General features: G+C 39.3%; 1 protein-coding gene across 1 annotated transcript in view; it reads right to left on the bottom strand.

Moving 5' to 3' along the window:
* LONP2 (lon peptidase 2, peroxisomal) overlaps positions 1 to 18,481 on the bottom strand; it is a 103,056-nt gene that overhangs the window by 12,175 nt on the left and 72,400 nt on the right. The window contains exon 12 of the mRNA XM_027044422.2: positions 2,055 to 2,197. Coding sequence (XP_026900223.1) covers positions 2,055 to 2,197 — 143 coding nt within the window. The remainder of the gene's footprint in view (positions 1 to 2,054; positions 2,198 to 18,481) is intronic.

Below are 18,481 nucleotides of genomic sequence, written 5' to 3' on the forward strand. Positions count from 1 at the left end.
CTCTCCCATTCCAAAACACAGCACTACATTTGGTAAGAATATAAACAAAAATCTGACGTAGAGCAGATGGCATTTTTTTTTGGAACTGCCATACTTCAAGCCATTCTCTTTTAGCAGAGAAGGACAGGAATTAGCTTGGTCTGACACAGTATTGAAGAAGAGCAGAAAGAATACTAGACTTGCCATCAGCTGGTTGGAGTCTGAATACTGACTTTGCCATTTGTACCTTATGGATTTAATCTCATTTGATCTCTTCAAACTTCTTCCCTGGTGTAAAATGGAAGACTCCCAGCACAGTCATGGCCCTCAGGGACAACAAAGAGATGTTCCATAAATCTTAATCTTGGAGATGCAAAAGCTCAGGCAAGGCTGATTAAGAAGTTTGGAGCTGAAGGTCATCAGACCACTAGAAGCAGACAGAAACCCCAGGCTACAGGGTGAAGCCTCTCAAGTGTGGAAAAGATGAACGAAATGTTCCAAACTCCCAAATACCAGACCTACCATTCTAAGATGCTATTTATAAAGGCAAAATGGCCACTGGACTCTACCTTTCAGATTCATGTTGGTGAAAGTGCTCAGATGCCCAAGGGGAAATACAATGAGTTTCTCTAGAGCTGCTGAACAGTATTTGTGACATTTCTCATTTCTGTTCTTTTCCTCTTTTTTTTGGTCAAAGCTCCAAGAATGTCAACAATGCTTCCAAACCTAATAGCAGAAATGGCCAGGAGAGAAGGGTATATGCAACAGAAACACATATCGATATTTTGTTTTTATCTGTTGCTCTAGTTTAAATTCCCAAAGGACTGCTGGAACGTACTGTTCCAGAAAGCTTAGAGAAAAAAGCCCACTGGAAATGCAGGAGTCAGAACCTGTTTACATCTTTACTCTCAAGGCAACTGCATTCTCTCAGAACAGAAAAGCAGGTTTTGTTCACTTTCTCCACCAAAGAAAGTTTTGCTCCATTTCTTACAACATTTCAAAATTTAAATCCATGATAACTGAAGAATTCAAATACCCAATTTGCCTCTGATTCAACTGTTCAAGACTAGATTTACTGTTGAGAGTACAAATTTCTATTCTTGTAACGGAGTTTTACAGAGAGGCTCATTAGCTTTAATGCAGCTCAGAGTTTAAACAGATAAACAAGATGGGTTTGGGGACTATTTTTCCTTTCCTCAGTTTTAAGACTTGAGGAAAACCTTATCTACTCGTGATTTTAAAAATCAGATGAAGAGATTATCTTCTGCATAATTTATCAGATTTATTCTCCTGAAAATCTTGTTTTTCCTTAAACTGAAAGGAGGAGGTGATGGTAAAGCTTCTGAAGAAAGATGCTATGTTCAGTAGTGTAATAAAATTATTTTCTAGTAACTGACCCATAAATTAAGCTCACATAAGAATCCTCTGAAATGTATTAAAATCCCTCAGCAGGCATAGATTCAATACCTCTCCATCCAGCTGCCTCAACTCAGTCTTAGGGCTCAGGCCTTTCTGACTGGACACTCTGCTGTGAGGGACAGTTAGGGAGAAAGATGGAAATAGGGCTCGTGGCTCTGACCTAAAAGAAACTTAAAACTTATTAACAATGAAATGACAGATATTTGAAAGATACCATCTGGGTCTGGACAAAGATACCATCTGGGTCTGAAGCTAACGCTAGGCTCATGTTTTCAGATATTCTGTACTAGTCTGTTTGCCTACCTTTGTCTCCCAAGCCTTTGATAGCACACACAAAAAAATCCTTAATTAGGAATTAATAGGAATATAGAATTTCTAAGGAGGAAAGTCAGACACTGTTCATAAAATGGAACTAGAGGGCAGAGAATGAGCTCAGATCGAGTTTCCAGAAGAGCATATGGACAAGGTCCCTGGCTCTCTAAAAAAGCCTTATTATCACATAAAGCACTAAAATTCAATACCATAGAGAAAATAAGTTTCCAATCTCTGGACAAAATTCAGCCTCCCAAACCACCCGGTTCTACCTCTCTCCCAATCCATGAAGCAACTATCAGAATAAATTGGTGGGTATCAACAAAGGAAATGAGAATGATCACCTCCATTTCATACATTGGGGGCCCAAGGATGTCTTTCAGAGCATGGAAATCAATCAAAATCGGCATTTCGGGTGGTAGGGCTAAGTCCGTAGTGTCATTGATAGATTCAGGTTTTGCATCTTCTAAGATGTGTTCTTTACAACCTAAGAGAGAAAAATGTATTTAGAAATTCTCAGAGATCGGCAGCTTTGCAAATTCATTAGCAGTATGTATCAAACAGAAGCAAAGTAGACTTTAACAGATCAGTCACCTTTATGTATTTATTCAGGCACAAAAATTCACCTTGTGATCTGTAGAACTCAGGCAGAGAATCAGTCTTTCAAGAGCCCCTTGAAGGTGATGTAATGTGCTGTCTTGTTCATTTATTCAAACCTGTTTGTCCTCTACCCCTCGCACTCCATGTAAGCTCCAGGAGGGCACAACCCCGCCTGTCTTCTTTTTAACCATTATATTCTTAAGCCAGGAACAATGCCTGGCTCTGTTCAACTTTAGAAAACCGACACTGAAAGGCCAAATGCAACAGATTATTTTGTATAATTTCGTTAGATCAATGGGACACAAAGTTTCCAATTCCCTCTTCAGAGGAGTTCCATCAGGTGTCCCATTTCCTGATAGGCAGCATGAACTTGGAAATGACAGATCCCAGTATAAGCAATGCTTCTTTTTGTAAACACATAGTTCAACTCCAAGATTATCATTTTCCAATAAAACAAACATCATGGCAGTGCTAGGGTAAGAAAATATGAAGCCTGGTCTGAAATCCCTATAATGAAGGACTATTTCCTTTACCTGCCTAAGAGCCTTGGTTGCTAACAACTAGTCAGAGTACAGACTCATTTTGGTTTGAGCCTAGACAAACAAGGAGCAAGAGCCAACTGATCTATCAGACCACTTTCTACTGGTCTCTGTAATTCCAGTTTGAGGGAAGAAAAATGTTACTTAAGTCTGTAGCCAGAAACCTAAAATGAACAGATGTTTACAAAATGTATGAGGGGCCCCTGGGTAGATCAGTTGGTTAAGTGTCCAACTTCGGCTCAGGTCATGATCTCACAGCTCTGGAGTTTGAACCCCACATTGGGCTTGCTGCTGTCAGTGTGGAGCCGGCTTTGGATCCTCTGTCCACTCCCCTCTCTGCCCCTCCCAGCTGGCACTCTCTCCCTCTCTCTCAAAAATAAATAAAACATTAAAAAAGTGTATATAATATTTGACTGTATTCATCCTCATTTCTAGTTTTGCTTTTCCTTTAGCTTTGCCATACATAATTCTTCCAGTTCTTGTACTATCTCATGAAATGTTTTAAGGCATCTTTCTGGAAATGATTACTGTATGTAGTAACACACAACATACAGTCATTATAAAGTCACCACTGTCTATTTTATTTTTGTTATGATTCTTCCACTCTCATATCTCATGAAGTTAAAAGAACTGTCTCCTTTCCTTCCAAAAGTGATTCCTGAGTATGTTTAACAATATTAGACCCTAATTTTAGACTCTAATGATAACTGGAGACATCCTAGGATGTTCCTAACTGAGTCCCGTGCAGAACAACCTTGCTATGACCTTCACAGTGAATGGCTCTCTTGGTCTGCTCTTCTGCAGGGCCCTACGAGGGCTCCTCTTCAAGACTGAATCACGAGAGATACAGGACAGAAAGCAGACAAGAGCTCAGCTTTTCTGCCACTTGCTGGCTGTCAGACCGTAGGCCCAGCATTAAACCTTGAGCTACCTATCTCTACAGAATTTAGGAGAAAATCCTCTGTAGATCACAAAGTGAAATGCACGTGTTGTACCTGAAACCAAGTCTGGAGTTACATCTATTCTTATAGTCATTTCTTCATAATGTCATTTCATCTTTCAAAGTTTGGATTCTAGGAAGTTTTCCCTGATCTTTACAACTTCTCACAGCACTTTTCTGTCTCACTAACTGCAGTGATCACTGGGTTACTCAGCAGCTTGTGGAAATGGGAGGTTTTCTGCTCCGTGTGCAGCCTGTCTGAGCAGTATCAGTGACGAGGGTGGGAAGGTACTCCAATGGCCAGATGAGCTCCATTAGATTTCAAAGCAGCACAGAAAGCAGGTGTTGCTGCTTAAAATTAATGCACAGAAAGAAAAGCATCACCTGTGTAAGGTTACTGCTGTACCCTAAAAATGAAGGGTTCTGAAACTTCAGCCAACACACAGAAAGAGGCTGCGAGGCCCTTTTGCCTGGTGTGCCGCTGGATGGGCTTTCCTGAGATCTAATTACTGCTGCCAGCCTGGAACTCACGATCACAAGAGGAAGTCATACTGGATGGGTGAAAGCCAATCCACAATTACATAACCAATGCTTCAGGACATCCAATCCCTTTCCAAGTGGGGTAGTGAACTCAGGGCTTGGAGCACGGAGGGAGTGGCAATGGGGAGAGAGATTTCTAACACAACTAGGCCTTGTAAGATAAAAGATGACAATTTATTTCAGGCTTTAGGAACAGCAACTGCGTTATGAAGCATTCAATACACTTAGAACTAATCTGTGCTTGAAAATGTTCCGCCATTAGAATGCAAGCCTAGAGAACTAAAACTCAAACCAAAAAGATGGTACTGGCTAATCAGGAATGATAGGCCAGCACTGGATTTTAAGAGTCATCCACTAGGATCTACATGTACTGCAAAGTGAGAGTAAGGAACTACTGAAAATTCAGAGAACTCACACTTCTATTCCTCATTAAAACAAACAAGCAAAACATCATCTCAACAAAGACGCCATTGAAGGCATGAAGCCTGGGTTATAGATGAAAGCCCTGTGTCCTATGCATGAGCTTTCAAGCACTCAGCTCTAGTGTCATGTCCCCCTCCCTGCTCTGGCCAGGGGGATTAGTACCAAGAGAAGACTGTGGCAGGGTCCCAACAGTTCACTACCAGCCTTGCCCCAAGCAAGGTGGGCTTTTTAAGGCAAGGCAAACAGCAACAATAAAAAAAAGTTTAACCTCTGTTGCGTGCCCTGTCCCATGAGTGCTTCCTAACAAATGGCCAACAGTCACATGAAAGAGGATGGTTTCACCAAGCAGCAAAGAAATGTAAATTATAAAAGCAAGATACCATTTGCTGGCTACCAAATTAAACTAATGAGCACAGAAGTTTAAAAAATGACAAAGATCGGTGTTAAAGAAAGTGAAGAGGTCTTCCCAAACACCGAGCTTATGGAAATACAAAAAGTGATTCAATCTTTCAGAAAAGCCATTTATCAATACACTGAAAGCCTCCCAGACATCCCTACTCTCAGACCTAGTGGTCCAATTTTGCAGAAACCTATCCTTAAGGTCACAATCAGAGGTGCAGACAAGTGTTGTGTAGGCAACAGTTTAGACAACAAACCTACCTGTTGCAGCACTGGCTATAATTAGATCCAATATAAATACTCAAATTGGGAACATGGTTAAGTAAACTGTGGAACATCTATCCAATAAAATACTACACAGTCATTAAAATTGTATCCCAAGTGTTTTTAAGTAACATGAGAAAATTGTTTTGAAACAATGTCAATTTGAGGAAAGAGGAGGGTATCCACTCTCACAAGGCACAATTTTTTACCAATGTAACATAATATAAATATACCTGAGTGTCAGGCTCTGTGCTGACAGTTCAGAGCCTGGAGCCTACTTCAGATTCTGTATCTCTCTCTCTGCCCTCCCCTGCTCACTCATTCACTCTCTCAAAAATAAACAAACATTAAAATAAAAAAAATTGGGGCACCAGGGTGGCTCAGTAAGTTAAGCATCTGACTTCGGCTCAGGTCATGATCTCATGGTTCGTGGGTTTGAGCCCCATGTCAGGCTATGTCCTGACAGCTCAGAGCCTGGAGCCTGCTTTGGATTCTGTGTCTACCTCTCTCTCTGCCTTCCCCCTATTCACGCTGTCTCTGTCTCTTTCTCTCAAAAATAAACACTAAAAAATAAAATAAAATAATATACATGAGAACAAATGACATGATACAGTCCAAAATGTTAAACTTATTCCCTGAGTTATGAGATTAAGATTACATGATGAAATAAATGGTCAATAAAAATCTCCAATCCTGGCTCTGACTTCCTAGTTGGCCTTGAAAAACGTTACTTTACCTCTTTGTATCTGGTTTCTCTAATCTGTAAAACCCTAATAATTATAGTAACCCTCACAGAGTCGCTGGGAGAATATAGCAATATTTAAAGCCAAATATGTATAAATGGGAGGAAGTGAATTATATAGTTGGGAGAAATATTTTACACAGACTCTGCTAGGACTCGCAGGTCTTACTCCAGCTACTTTTGTTAGCAGAAGACAAAATGCAACCTAATTCCACCCAGGGCCCCAGAGATAGGGCTTTGACCACAGTCACAGGACAGCTGGGAATCACATAAATTTAACGTATGTAAGAAAAAAGAAAAAGATATCAAAACTCAAGATTCTTCTCTGTGCTATAACATATATGACTATTACTAAATAAAACTGTTCTAAAAGTGGGAGGGACCTGAAGTTCTTCTTGTTGATCTACTCTGCTCAGAGATGTCTCCAAGCTCTTCTTTCATCCATGTTATCAGCCTGTTTTAACAGTCTAATTCAGGACACAGCCAGGATGGTCAGGGAATAACCAAGAGTTTCACAGCATGAAGGCAAGAGATAAGGGAGGAGCACTCTGGGGCACGGCGGGAAATGCACTCCCTCTGCTCAACAGCGGCCCCCCTGCAGTACAACAAACAGACATGTGCTGTGGTGATGGCTGCTGGCAAAGCAAGAGTGCAGTGGGGGCTAAGCTGGGCTCTGGAGTTGATGTCACACGGTTATTAGGAAAGGATATTCTATAGCTACAAATGTCTCATGAGAAAGGATTAGGCTTTCCTGAGCAGCTGTCCCTGGGACACGATTGAGTGTTTCTTTCCACCCACTTTTCCTCTCTCAGAGGAGCATGACTTCAATGAAAGCAGGCCCAAGAGCCCAAGAATCACTGTGGGAAGGAAGGAGAGAGGAAGACATTAAGAGGGGAAGTAAAGAGGAAGAGTAGAGGGCTATCATACCTCTGGAAACACCAGTAGCTTTGTGTTAAAAAAAAAAAAAAAGTTTCTTATTTTCTGAATAAATCTTGTGGCAAATAGTGTCTCTTGAAAGGTGATCCAACCAATGGAAAGTAGCAGAGGCCAGGAACACAAAACAGGCTACTAACATCAACAGTTCCCCAGAATGTGGGGGAAATGAAAATCGAACAAACCACAGACAGCCGTAGGTTTTCTACAATCATCTCTACTGCAGACAGAACATTTTAGTTATCACTTATTCTCTATATCCTGCTTAGCTTCAAGTATGTACTACAATCTCAAGTGCCAGCTCATGAGTTCAAAAGCTACATTTTCTGGCATAGTGATAGTAGGAACCCTTTCATCTCGATTATGGAAGAAGTGTTCATTTTCACAAAGAGTGGGTTTTTAATGCTGGTGGGGTAGGGTTGGAGGAGGGAAGAATGGCATGTAGCAGAATCCCCAGGACCCAAAACACAGGGTTAATTCGTCAAAGAAATGAATATTACCTGTTTGTGTCATATTAATACAATGTCCATGGGAAACAGTTTCTTGAAAATGTGTGGGTCTCACTCTGAAGATTAGCAGAATTCAGGAAGAATCAGGAATTCAAGAAGCATAGGATAAAACCATGATATATAAAATTTCAAAGGCCAGGCAGAAAGTCAAAGATCTGGCTCAGCTCTCCATTTTATACTCAAGGAAACTGAGACCTTAAGTGCATAGCAAATCACAGACAGTACCAGGATTCCTGGCTCCTGGCCAAGGTCACCTTTTTGGTCCAGTCTAGAAAAACCACCTAAAGTTCAAGAGCTCCTTGACAAAACAAGGCAACCTGGTGGTAAATTTAGAGATTAGATTATTTTTTTCCTAACTGGAAATAATCAACCTAAGTGGTATTACAGACAAGGATTCTCTTTTATGAGTTTCATAAAAGAAAAACAAACAAAAACAACCTATGAAAGACTTGGAAATGAGTGGAAAGAGATTGCTGTGTATCCTGTCCAGTGTATCCTTCCAGCTGGTCTGTGTTTTACTGCTTTTAAGCTATTTTTCAATTCTGTATGCTATAGTAACCAGAAAGTAATGCAAATGATGCTCGTCCATAGAAACGAAAGTGAACTTTGTCATGTACAGGTACAGTGGATCCTCTCCCTTTCCCAAGGCGCTAGTTTTGCACATTTCAGCATTCCTGACTGCCTATGTACATACGTGTGTACTTTCTGGATCTCCACTGAACCAACTGTAACATGTCTAATTAATAAGTTAATGAAAATCTTTTGATGCATCATTTTATATTTATATGACAGTGATGATTTTGTTATTAAGAAAAGAGTAACAGATCTTCCCAGCAGACAACTCTTACCCATTTTGAGTAGCTAATATTTTTCGATTAAAAAGATCTTAGGGCCTCAGACAGATATACAGATACACCAAATCGCTTTAGGTACAAAAACATGAAACATCCCATTTTCAGTATTCTTCCCTTTGGGTAGATCCTTGGAAATATACAGTAGAGGTACAACCCACCTTCCTTACCTCCAAGACGCCTTGGAGTCAAGAAAGCCTGGGTTTGTGGTCCAGGTCTTTCCACCTGGTAAGCTCTAGGACTTTGGGAAATTCCCTTAACCTTTTCAAAACTTTTCATTATGGTAAAATGTGTATCACATAATATAGATTTTAACCATCCACAAGTATACAATTCAGTGGAACTAAATACATTTGCAACGCTGATATAACCATCACCACCATGTATACCCAAAACTACTTCATCATCTCTGTATAAACTCTGTGGCCATTAAATAATATCTCCCCATTCTCCCTCCCTTCTATTCTACTTTTCTGTCTCTATGAATGTGCCTATCCTAGGTAGCTCATTACATGGAATCACAGAATATCTGCCATTCTGTGTCTGGCTTATTTCATTTAGCACAAGGTTTTCCAGGCCTAGTTATGTTGTAGCATCAAATTTTCATCCTTTTTTCCCCACTGTATGTATCCACCACATTTTGCTTATCCAGTCATCTGCTGATGGACAACTGAGTTGTTTGCGTCTTTTGGCTATTGTGAATAATGCTGCCAAGAACACTGGTATCTGTCTGAGTCCCTGTGTACCACACCCTTTTGGATATACACCTAGAAGTGGAATTTCTGGGATATATGGTGGTTCCATGTTTAACTTTTTGAGGGACTGATGAACCGTTTTCCACAGCAACTACACCATTTTATGCTCCTTCCAACAATGCATGAAGGTTCTAATTTCTCGACATCTTTACCAATGCTTTTTATTTTCCTTTTTTTTTCTTATAGGCATGAAGTAGTATTTCATTATGGTTTTCATCTGCACTGATCTACTGACTAGTGATGTTGAACATCTTTCCATGTGCTTATTGGCCATCTGCCTATCTTCTTTGAAATGTCTATTCAAGTCCTTTGGTCATTTTTGAATTGGGTTGCTTTTGTTGGTTCAAGTTGTAGGAGTTCTTTATACATTTCTGGATATCAATCCCTAATCAGATCTATGATTTGCAAATATTTTCTTCCGTTTTTTTTTTTATTTTATTGTGTCTTTTAGTGTCCTATCCATATCACTGCAAAATCTAATGTCATGAAGATTTTCCCCAATGTTTCATTTAAGAGTTTTATAACTTAAGCTCTTAAATTTAGGTCATCGATCAAATTTTAGTTAATTTCCATATTTATTTTAATTTTGTATTAATTTTGTATTTATGTATTTGTTTTGTAAGGGCCCAACTTCATTCTTTTGCTCGTGGATATCATTTTCCCAGCACTATTTGTTAAAAAGACTTTCCTTTCCTTATTGAATGGTCTCGGTATCCCTGATAAAAATCAATTGACCATATATGTGAGCCTTTATTTCTGTGCTCTCTATTCTATTCTACTGGTCTATATGTCTGTCCTTATGCCAGTACCATACTGTCTTAATTAATGTAGCTTAATAGAAGATTCAAAGTCAGGAGGTGTGAGTCCTCCATTTTGATCTTTTTCAAGATTGCTTTGGGCAGCTGGGGCCCACGGCAATTCCTAATGAACTGAAGATCAATTTTCCCATTTCTCTGAAAAAGACTTGAAGTTCCAGAAGAGACTGTACTGAATCTGTAGACGGCATTGAAACGGTAGATCTTAACAATGTTAAGTCTTTCTATCCATGCTTCCATTTACTTAGGCCTTTTAAAATTTCTTTCCAGCAATGTTTGGTATCTTTTACCTCCTGATGAGATTTATTCTTAAGCATTTAATTCTATTAGATGCCATTGTAAATGGAATTTGCTTTTTCATTTTGTTTTTTCTCATCAGGTAAGTATAATCTTTAATACCCATCCCCTATTTCTCCCATCTCTGCCCCTACCTCCCCTCTAGTACAACCAAAAGTTTGTTCTCTATAGTTAAAAGTCTGTTTCTTGGTTTGTCTTTTGTTTTCTTCCTTTGCTTGTTTTATTTCTTAAATTCTGCCTATGAGTGAAATCATACGGTATTTATCTTTCTCTTATTTCACCTAGCAAACATGTTGTTGTAAATCACAAAATCTCATTCTTTTTATGGCTGAATAATACTCCATTGTGTGTGTGTGTGTGTGTGTGTGTGTGTGTGTGTGTGTGTGCGCGCGCGCGCATGCGCATACACCGCAACATCTGTATCCAATCATGAATCAATGGACATTTGGGCTGCTTTCATAGTTTGGCTATTGTAAATAATGCTGCAATAAACAAAGGCGTGCATGTACCCCTTTGAATTACTGTTTTTGTATTTTCTGGGTAAATATCCAATAGTGCAATTACTGGATTGTAGGGTAGTTCTATTTTTAACTTTTTGAGGACCTTCATACTATTTTCCTCTGTAGCAGCTTGCATTCCCACCAACAGTGCAAGAGGGTTCCTTTTTCTCCATCCACATCCTTGCCAACACCTGTTGCTTCTGTGTTTTTGATTTCAGTCATTCTGACAGGTGTGAAGTGATATTTCATCGTAGTTTTCATTTCCATTTGCTACCGTAAACAGAACTGCTTTCTTAACTTCCTGTTCAGATTGTTCATTTCCCTTATCATCTTAAGCTTCCACTTCCCCATCTGAAATGAGAGAAATCGTATCTACACTTCAAATGGTTGTTATAGGGACAATGGACATAGGATATATAGGAATAATGAAAGCACAGTGTAGCCCCTAAGTTTAGCCTAGGTTAGAATCTTGACTCTGACACTTACTGGCCTGTAAACCCTGCCTAGAGCAAGTCAGTTAGCACCATTTTCCCTAAAGCATTTGAGCACTTTGTCTCTGTGCCACATTTCAGCAATTCTCACAGCATTTTAAACTTTTTCATCATTATTATATGGTGGTCTGTGATCAGTGATCTTTGCTGTTACTATTGTAATTGTTTTGAGGCACCACAAATCACATCCATATAAGAGGGCAAATTTAATCGATAAATGTTATGTGTGTTCTGACTGCTCTACTGACAGCCATTCCCATCTTTCTCCCTCTCCTTGGACCTTCCTGTTCCCTGAGACACGGCAATACTGAAATTAAGCTAATCAATAACCTTACAATGGCCTCTAAGTGTTCAAGTGAAAGGAAGAGACACACATACACTTTAAGTCAAAAGGTAACAATGATTAGGCTTAGTGAGGGAGGCATGTCTAAAGCCAAGAAAGGCTGAAAGCCGGCCCTCTTGGCCAAACAGCCAAGTTGTAAATGCCAAGGAACAGTTCCTGAAGGAAATTTAAAGTGATACTCCAGGGAACACATGAATGATAAGAAAGTTAAACAGCCTTACTGCTGATATGGAGAACGTTTGAGTGGTCTGGAGAGAAGATCAAACCAGGCACACAATTCCCTTAAGCGCACATTCCCCCAGAGCCAAGGCTCTAAGTCTCTTTAATTCTGTGCAGGCTGAGAGAGGGGAGGAAGCTTCAGAAGAAAAGTCTGAAGCAGGGAGAAGTTGGTTCATGAGGTTTAAGGAACAAAGCCATCTTTATAACATAACAGTAAAAGGAGAAGCAGCAGTGCTGATGGAGAAGCTATAACAGGTTATCCAGAAGATCTAGCTAAGGTAATTAATGAAGATGGCTACAGTAAAAACAGATTTTCAATGCAGATGAAACAGCTTTCTATTGGAAGAAGATGACATCTAGGACTTTTACTGCTAGAGAGGAAAAGTCCATGCCTTCAGAGCTTCAAAGGACAGATGACTCTCTGCAGCTGGTAACTTTAAGTTGAAGTCAATGCTCAGTTACCACTCCAAAAATCCTAGGGCCCTTAAGAATTATGCTAAATCTACTTTGACTGTGTTCTACAAATAGAACCACAAAGCCTGGATGACAGCACATCTATTTACAACATGGCTTACTGAACATTTTAAGGCCCCTGTTAAGATCCACTGCTCAGAAGAAAAAAGATTCCTCTCCAAATACTGCTGCTCATTGACAATGCACGTGGTCACACAAGACCTCTGATGAAGATGTAGGAGATTAATGTTGTTCTCATGTATGCTAAAACAATATTCATTCTGCAGCTCATGGATCAAGGAATAATTTTGATTTCTGAGTCTTATTTAAGAAATACATTTTTGTGAGATTATAGCTGCCATAGATAGTGATTCCTTTGATGGATCTGAGAAAAGTAAACTGAAAATCTGGAAAAACTGAAAATCCATTATGGATCGTATTAAGAACATTTGTGATTCATGGGAAGAGGTCAAAATATCAACATGTACAGGAGTTTGGAAGAAGTTGATTCCAATCCTCACAAGTGACTTTGAGGGGTTCAAGATTTCATTAGAGGAAGTATCTGCAGATGTGTAAAGGGTAAGAGAACTAGAATTAGAAGTGGAGCCTAGAAATGGGACTGAATTGGTGCAATCTCATGACAAAACTTTAAGGGATGAGAAGTTGCTTCTTAAGGATGAGCAAAGAAAGGAGTTTCTTCAAATGGAATCTACTCCTGATGAAGATGTGGTGAAGATTCTTGAATGACAACAGAGGATTCAGAATATTACATGAATTTAGTTGATAAAGCAGCAGCAGGGTTTGAGAGGACAGGCTCCCAATTTTGAAAGAAGTTCTACTGTGGGTAAATGCTACCAAACAGCACCACATGCTGCAGAGAAATCATTAGTGAAAGGAACAGTCGTTGCCACAGCTACCCCAAACCTTCAGCAGCCACCACCCTGAACAGTCAGCAGCCATCATCATCGAGGTAAGATCTTTCACAAGCAAAAATTATGATTAAGATCACTGAAAGCTCAGATGATGATTAACATTTTTAGTAATAAAATATTTTTAAATTAGGGTATGTATATTATTTTTTTTGACATAATGCATACTTAACAGACTACAGGATAGTGTAAATATAACTTTTATAAGTACTGGGAAACCAAAATAATTCACTCGATTCACTTTATGTGGTGTTCTGGACCCAGGCCCTCAATATCTCCAACGTATGCCTGTACTCATGTTCTTCACTACTTGCAAATGAATCTTTCTAAATCATTGCTCTGATTACATCACTTCCACGTTTCCTCATCTTTACTGGCCTACATCACAAATTAAGCAAATTCCTAACTTCTAGAAGTTGTGTTCAAGATCAACCACAATAGATACCAAACCACTTTAAAAAAAAAATTTTTTTTTTTTCAACGTTTATTTATTTTTGGGACAGAGAGAGACAGAGCATGAACGGGGGAGGGGCAGAGAGAGAGGGAGACACAGAATCGGAAACAGGCTCCAGGCTCTGAGCCATCAGCCCAGAGCCTGACGCGGGGCTCGAACTCACAGACTGCGAGATCGTGACCTGGCTGAAGTCGGACGCTTAACTGACTGCGCCACCCAGGCGCCCCCCAAAAATTTTTTTTTTACATGTATTTATTTTTTGAGAGAGAGAGGCAGAGCACAAGTGGGGGAGGGGCAGAGAGGGAATGAGACACAGAATTCGAAGCCGACTCCAGGCTCTGAGCTGTCAGCACAGAGCCTGACGTAGGGCTCAAACTCACAAACTGTGAGATCATGACCTGAGCTGAAGTTGGATGCTTAACCGACTAAGCCACCCAGGCACCCCCCAAAACACCTTTCTCATTGTAGTTCCCACTATTCTGGAACACCTTTTAGGCTGAAGGGAGTGAACAGCACCCAGACCATAATTTGACAGTTATGGAGCAAAACCTTGTCTAAGAAACTGGGCCCTATGTTCCTTATCTGCAGAAGGAGAGTCAGCCTAGATGAGCTCTAATCTTGCCACACCAACTCATCACAGTGCCTTACACAATACAGCTCTTTAGTTATGCCTGTTGAAATAAATCTTTGTAAAATCTCTGGACGAATGACAAATCACCAAAACAATGATTACTTTGATCTGCCAAAAGATTACTGTTCTCAATGCTGACTTTCTGGGGTAAACATAAACATTTTTAATTAGTGAAGATTAATTATGTAATAATATTATTACAATCATGCTGGGCTCCTGAATTCTGAAGCAGGAACAAAATGAAATTCATTTGAACTGTTATTTGTGTGCATGGGTGCAGGAGGTGTGTTACTAGGTGTGTCAACAGCTAGTTGGCAGACAGGTTGCCCACGGACCAATGAAGGGGAATACTGTTTATATCTCAACTCTTTAGTGTGGGTATGTATATATGGATCCAGACTGCATTCAGGCCTAAATAGAAAGATTTGTATGGTTGCAGTTATAAAAACAACTAAGTTTTGTTTTGTTTTGTTTTTTTAACTGAGTCTGCTTTAAAAAGTGAGATGAGATGCTGAGATTATAACCGGCTTTGTCATTTCTTACAAGATAGTACAAGTATGTGCCTCATAGCTAAACTGACCATGGACACAATGCTTCTGAGAGCTTTCTCTTGGGAAGGCAGAAAGGGGAAAACAAAGTATCTTAAAAACAAATCAGAAAAACCTGAATATTTCCAACTGTATAATTTGTGCTGTCAGTTTCAGGTTAATCTTTTCCAGAAAACCATGCTCCCAGCCAGAGGAACTGTGCTAAATGCAACTGAGATTCAAGTTACTGACTGGGGCTGCCAAGGCATTTGTGCCTGCATATTTTCAATCTTTTTTTTTTTTTTAAAGGAATTAGTTCTAATGGAGAAATCCGTGGTTCAAATGCCCAGAAAAACCCTTATGCTAGCAACAAAATCTTTAACATCCTTTCTGCCAGTATTTAATTCATTACTTTGGGGATGATGATCACAACCTTAACATGACCAAATACATTTTCTTTCAAATTCACCTACTAAACATTTCTACATAGTAAATACTGAGATATTGATGGAAATTATGATTGTGAACCATTTCTCAATTTTAGAAGTAGTTATCTGTTCATGAAAACAAAGAATATTAAAATAGAATATCTGGAAAACATATTTTCCCATCTATTTATCCATTCCAATTAATTCTGAGATGTAAGCAAACGACCATTTTGTCTCAACTTACTAAAAGCAATTTCAAAAAGCTACAATATCTATAACAAAGCTTTCAATGATCAATTCAGTGCCTCACAGCACTTTTTTAAAAACTTTTTTTTAACACTTATTTATTTTTGAGAGACAGAGCATGAGTGGGTGAGGGGCAGAGAGAGAGGGAGTCATAGATTCTGAAGCAGACTCTAGACTCCGAGCTATCAGCACAGAGCCCTACGTGGATATCAAACTCATGAACTGCGATATCATGACCTGAGCCAGTGTCAGATGCTTAATCGACTGAGTCACCCAGGCACCGCCCCTATTAGCACTTTAAACACTGGCACAATGCTTGAAACATCTCACATCTAAAAATTATTTTTTATATATCTACTTCCTCCAATGGACTAAATATATTCATTAGAGGAGTTTTCCTTCATCTGCTTCCCAGGAACCAATCTAGAACCTGGCATACAGTAAATGCTAGCTGAATCACTGACTGAATGAGATACTATACAAGGGTCCAAGACACAGGGTCTTAACTTTGTACCAGACAAAGGAGCACGGACCACTGTCTCCAAGAAGGTTTTGTGCATGAATAAATCTCATTTCCTGTATTAGAGACTCAAAAAATAGTCTTGGGAAACTTTAGATTATCAGTTAAAATGCAGAGGCCATGTGTAATATTAAAAAAAAATGCTATTGTTATTAATATCTTGCAACTTAAAAGGGTGGTTTTGATCACATGAGACAATGAATGACACTTAAGGCCATGACATCTTCCTATATGATTCATTAAATGAAACAATGGCTTTTTAATTTGTTGACAATATTTGATTTTCCTGTCCCAAAATAGAGTTTAAATAACAAATATTTTGTCTCCTATCATACGTAAGTAGGGTTTTTCCTTCATTGCCACTTCCTTCCAGTCTACATAGGCAAACAAATCTTTCTTAAACCAGGCCAATATTGATGAGGGAACAATGAATAAATTAGCGTAAATGTCAGAAAAAAATATTAATATATCTTCATGACACTGGCAGTACATGCCAACATGATATTTTCATTTCAGCATTAAAACATCACTTGATTTTACATGTTTGGACACAACGTGCTGCCTAATATCCCTACAAATGCAAAGTATTAAGCATACAAACTCTTATTCTCTAGATTTCATTTTTCTTTTTTTCTTTTTTTTTTTTTTTTTGTAATCTTGGTTTGTAAAACCCAGTTAGCTGTAACAGAACCCTACAAATCTCCAAAGCTTTAGAACCAGCAAGCCAGGTGCCTTGGGACTAATACTCTCTCTTTAGTCCATCTTCCTCCACAGTTAACCTTAGTTCCTTTGACTATTAAAAAATTTTATTTGTCCTGAGCCCTAACACAATCAAAGGAAAGATAAGCAAGAACAGGTGAAGAAAGGCTTTACATACTGAAATGCAAAGCTGAATTAAAACTTCTAAGCCCTGTTTATGTGACCTGGATCTCAGATAAGAAATCAGCTCAAGTATGACGCGTGGATCATGATCAACGGCATGGCATGTGCCATGATTCAATGGCACAGACTTCAGTGTTGGCTTGGAAAAATCCTTCTGACAAAGAAGTTTCTTAGACTGTGATGGCTGCTAAATTGCTATAGCTGTTTAAATTGGTAAATTCTGTAATAAGAAGAAATATTCAAAGTTGTGTAACTTCAGGATTAGGAAAAGGTAGGGCCAATTTAAATCCAGTGTCCATAAATACTAAAACTGGGACTTGTTACAAGGTGCTCAAAGACCTCTTACCCATCAGACACAGGCATCTCCTCAGAAATGAAAAATCTGACTTCTCAGTATTAAAACAATCTAAAATAAATAGCCAAAGCGTCTGGTGTACAGTTTTCAGGTTCAGAGGCACACACCCAAACTATTCTCTCTTTTTTGTTCTAACACTAGCCAGAAAAGAAGATACAGGATTCCGGTTCAGACAGTTGAGGACGTTTACATGTGACTGGAACCAAGTGACAGCAAACTACTCAATTATCCTTGCTTCACTAAAAACAGCTAACAACGTTTTTATGTCCCCAAAGAAAACAAACAAGAACATCAACAAAATCCACACTGAAAGCTGACAAAAGTGGTTGCTAAAGAACCACTCATTTGCCTGCGAGTCTTATTAAGCTCTTCTCCCCCAAAGGCCCACCTAGCAGAGTAACACAGCTACTCTTAACTGTTTCTGCAGCACAGAAATTCCCACTCTCTATTAACAACCAAACCACAGGTTTTCTTTAGAACTCTGAACAAACTATCTCAACTCTCAGAAATGGGGGCTGTATTAACAGACATGAGATGTATAAAAGCCTTCTTTAAAATAAAGAAAAAAAAGAATCTGTGAGAGCTAGTCTTCAAGATGACCCCCAGCAATCTCCACTTCCTAGGTTTCACATGCCTGTGTGGTGCCGTCTCTCACTGTACCAGAGTTGGTCTGTGTGACCAACAGAATGTGGGAGAAGAGATGACTACATCAGATTATAGCTTCTGTTCTAGACTCTCTCTTTCCCTTTCACATATCACTCTTATGGGGGAAAGCCAGTGGCCATGTCGTGAGAGTAGGGAGAGCCTTATATGGTGACAGACTGAAGATCTGGCCAATAGTCAGCAAGGAACTGAAATCTGCTAACCACCATGGAGGTGACGTTGGAAGCACATCTTCCCTGAGTTAAGCCTTCAAGTTGGCTGACAGCTTGAGTCTAACCTCATGGGAGGTCTTGAGCCATAACTCCCCCAGCAAAGTTTAAGCTGTTCCTGGATTCCTGACCCACAGATACTGTGAGATGATAAATGTTTGTTAAATGCTTTAATCTACTAAATTTTGGTGTAATTTGTTACACAGCACTAGATAACTAATGTAAAATCCAAAAGATAGGGACAGTTCTTGCAACAAGTACAAGACGGCTCCAAGAAGTCAAAGACAAAAGAACTTAGCAAAAAGTTACATAAA

Source organism: Acinonyx jubatus, chromosome E2, assembly GCF_027475565.1.
Source record: "Acinonyx jubatus isolate Ajub_Pintada_27869175 chromosome E2, VMU_Ajub_asm_v1.0, whole genome shotgun sequence".
NCBI classification, from domain to species: domain Eukaryota; kingdom Metazoa; phylum Chordata; class Mammalia; order Carnivora; family Felidae; genus Acinonyx; species Acinonyx jubatus.